Source organism: Leiobunum rupestre, chromosome 2 (assembly GCF_980474605.1).
Source record: "Leiobunum rupestre chromosome 2, qqLeiRupe1.1.hap1, whole genome shotgun sequence".
NCBI lineage: Eukaryota > Metazoa > Arthropoda > Arachnida > Opiliones > Sclerosomatidae > Leiobunum > Leiobunum rupestre.
The window spans coordinates 92,087,963-92,091,836 of record NC_143385.1 but is presented as its reverse complement, the minus strand read 5'-3'; the positions used below and the strand labels follow the sequence as shown (position 1 = coordinate 92,091,836).

Sequence of the window (3,874 nt, the reverse complement as noted above, 5' to 3'; positions counted from 1 at the left end):
TTTAGAAACTTACATGGAAACCCTCTGAAACTAGCGATTCTATTTTTCTCAAAATGCATCTTTTTTAACGGAAGCCGAGTAAAAATGGTGTCTATCACCTTCGTCCGCGACCGATCGAATGATCCTTAGAACCGAGGCGGGAGGGTAAATCCCTCTTTCCATCTCTCGCTGAGGGGTGAACGGCCCCCCTAAAAATAGTCTATTATCACGCGGCCCCTCTCGAATTCCTCGGGAGAAATCTATTTTTCCCCGGGCATGTCTAGTCCTTGCCCTTCATCTAAGACTTCGACTATTTCGTTTAAAGAATCGTATATTAATCGTGATTCGGGATAAGTCGAATAATTCAGCTGGTTGTCCTTTTCTACGATATCCTCAGCGGCTATTAAATGCTTTACATTTCCACTTCTTGCCCTCGAAATAAGAAATTTACAATGAGGAAAATTTTCCCAATGTTCCTCGAACGGACTATCTTCCTTATCCCAGTTCATTAGTTCCCCAGAACAGGAAAAGCATTTTACGCAATCTTTGAAATTCGTAAAAAAAAAACCAGCTTTGGATAAATGCCTAGCTTCCCTTAAAGGATCAATCGGCAAACCTTCCTTATTATTAATATTATTCTTAATATAATTATTATTAAATCCTCTAGTAAAGGAACGAATTCGCGCGATCTCGTATCGCATCGGCTTTGACCCTTCAAGCTCCATCGACAGGGCTGGGACATCCCCCGAAAAATCATTTCTTATGAACGGGCAAAAGTTACACTCTTTTTCGTGTCTTAGTAACGGGACGTCGTCGGCCGTCCAGTCCTTGACGACACGCTGACAGGAGAAACACATTACGCTGTCCCGGTGACCGACGTAGAAAAAACCCGCTTTCGCTAGCTCCCTCACGTTTAATAACTTACAGGGAAAACTCTTGAAACTAGCGATTCTGTTTTTCTCAAAATTCATCTTAAGAAAAAAAGCGTCTACCTCTTACTTCTCCGACTTCGGGAATGACCCGGGGAATGATCCGGTACTAGACGACTAAAAAACCTCGACTTTCTCTTTCCCCCACCCCCCCCTTACGAGTTTAGGCGTGTATGTTGAAAAATAAAACATAAATTCGAACGAAACATTTATTAACGCAAAGGAAGATATTACAAAAAATGATAACACTGAATATAAGAAAAATGATACGAAATGAAAATACGCGCGCGAATTGAGAAAATTACGTAATGGTTTTTTAAAAACATAAGAGTTCGAAAAATAATTAATTGTTTTTTTATAAAGAAAAGTTTTAAAAGAATCCTTCGTCTTCCTCGAAGAGCGGCGAGGGAGCCGTCTGGTGATGGGTCTCCAACCACTTGGCGAAGCGGCAGGCCTTCTCCCGCGCACAGAGAAGCGTCGGGCTCCCTCGCCGATGAAACCGACACCGATAGTTCTGGCCGATGCTGATGTCCTTGGCCTTGGGGCAACCGATTTCCCCGAGTTCGATCACCTCTTGGGGGATGAGTTTCCTGAGGACGTGACATTTCTCCTCTCCCTTGCAGTAAACGAATTCGGAGTCCTCGGTTAAGGCCTTGAGCCGATGTTCTAGCTCGATGTAAGGGGTATCGCCGTGGTTCCAGAGGTAACCGTTGATATGGGTAAAGACCCATTGATTTTGCCGGGCTACGTGGTGAGAAAGACCGCTACCGTGGTACGGAGGTTTAACGAATAAACTTTTAACTAGGGGAAACTCCCCGACGAACGCGACGGCAACTTCTTTAACGACCGGTTCGTATTTCGCGCCGAGTAAGAATTCAAAATCGACAACTACCAGCGGTCTTTCCATGATGTTTCTGTTGGCTGATACCCCCTCTGACTCAAGGTAAGTTAAATCCGCTTCTTAAATAGGGTCTCCACGCGATTGTCATTACTCCATTGGTTCCTCGTGAACCTATCAGCGAAGGAGGTCAAACTCCGCCCCCTATAGCGATGTTCCAGATAGAGCACGCAGTATTGTCCGCAAACTTTGCTTCCCACGGCCTGTAGACGACGTCTATTGTAGAGTGTTTTCGAGGAATTTTTTCTCAGGAACTTTTTTATCGTGGGGAGGGTCACCGGACGACCCGCCGAGTCAAAGTACCCGGCCCTCCTGAAAGCGTCTAGGTAAATAGCTACCCAATGAGTCCCGGGCCCATCGTGAGGATCGAGGTTAACGACCAGGGAGGCGGGGAAGGAAGGGATATATTCGGGGAGTCTATCGGAAGCAAAGGCACCTTGATACCCGGGTAAATGCCCGAGGATCTCGTTTATTTCTAATGTGTTCATTTTAATAATCAATCACCACGTTGCGGTCTTTGTCTATTTGCATTAAACTATGAAATTCCCCGTAAATAACGACCGAAACCGATTCAGTGAGCGGGGTTTCGAATCCCAACTCGATACGTAACTGTCCCCGTCTTACGGGGTTCCAATGAGAGTTGTCACTCGCGGAAAGATCAGGCGTGATATCCAGGGCATATAGAGTATAACCCCTCGGATATTCTGAGTGCGATATACTATTCCCGTCATCTTTAAAATGTATATTAGTCCCCGTAAACAAGGTGTAATATTCACGGGCAAATTGATTCTGGGAAAACTTGGGCTGGAGAGGTTTGCTCGGAACCGCGTCCGAATCAACGTAGAGAGATAAGAAATTTAACCCGAATGGTTGAAAGTTATAAGGATTTTTATGAAAATCGCCCGCGCAAGCCGTATGCGAGACTAGGCCGATAATAACGCGTTGAGGGAGCGGTCCCAGCCACACATTGTCGAGACTCGTATTTGAAACGCCGGTGAGCAGTACGTGGCTTTTCACTTCGGTTCGGGTAAAAGGGTACTTCGCTGTGGCGCCTAAGAGAGCGTTTTCGTGAGCCAGAATGATTTGAGGACTTATCTTGCATTTCCGTATTTCCAAAGTAGCGTCCGTTATAGCGATCTTAAAATTCCCCACGTTTAAGGAGGGGTCTCCCATAAGGACAAAGGCCGTTTTACTCCTTGAAAGTCGGACTTTAATTTCCACCCCGCTTAGAAGGTATTTCGGAATGTTGAAAAGGTCGGCGTATATTGCCCCTACTAAGGAAATTTCCTTTGAATCCTTAATAGCTGCTTGACGAATCTTGCTCCCCGAGTTGGTAATTATATCGTCAAACTTTCCGGCAGCGTCTTTGGCGTAGAGACACGAAGTCAGGTGAGAAGTTTTAGCCTCGCCAGAATAGTTCAAGAGCGATTCTAAATAGGCTCGGTATGAATATCGACTTGCCGAGGGCGTGATTAAATTGTCGTTCAAGTAGATTTCAATTTGATCGAAGAGACTATGCATTAGGTTATTACAAGTTGATAATTTAACGTCGGGGTCTAAATTAGCCCCATTCTCCCGCGTTACTTTACATTTAACGTGAAGGAGACTCATCGCGAGATCCGTATACTCGGGGCTTTTAGGGATACAAAATTCAATCTGGGAATCATCTCGTAGCGTAGAGATCGGTCGATAGAAAGTTGGAGTCGCGCTTTCGACGCTAGTTTGCACGGGGGTGACCGAGAACAGGTCCAATTCCGATTTCAAGGCTTCAACTTTGTACATTTTGGTTCTTTTTAGTTGAGGGAAAAAATGTCACGAACGTGTTTCGTGGACTTCCGACGAGCTACTGCCCCGATTCTGCGTTTAACGGTCCTTTTTCTAGTTTTCCTCCTGCTCGTTGTTTTCTTCTTCTTGCTTCTCGTTTTAGTTCTCCTACGCTTTTTCCGCCCCGAACCGCTTTGTCCGGTTATCCCTTCTAGAGCTTCACCGAAACGTTTCCTCGCCGAATATTTTATATTCTCACCCGCAACGGCGTCATTGAGAATTTTACTGCCGACCCCCAACGCTT

At 45.4% G+C, this 3,874-nt stretch overlaps 2 protein-coding genes across 2 annotated transcripts; both read right to left on the bottom strand.

Moving 5' to 3' along the window:
- Positions 1-239: 239 nt before the first annotated feature.
- LOC149960340 (baculoviral IAP repeat-containing protein 7-B-like) lies at positions 240-836 on the bottom strand. Its single transcript, XM_090167454.1, has one exon. It carries the CDS (start codon positions 834-836, stop codon positions 240-242), a length of 597 nt encoding a protein of 198 aa, XP_090023580.1.
- A 1,459-nt stretch (positions 837-2,295) lies between these two features.
- LOC149960339 (uncharacterized protein F54H12.2-like) lies at positions 2,296-3,588 on the bottom strand. The gene has a single exon (XM_090167453.1). The coding sequence runs from the start codon at positions 3,586-3,588 to the stop codon at positions 2,296-2,298; it is 1,293 nt and encodes a 430-aa protein (XP_090023579.1).
- Between the last annotated feature and the right edge of the window lie 286 nt (positions 3,589-3,874).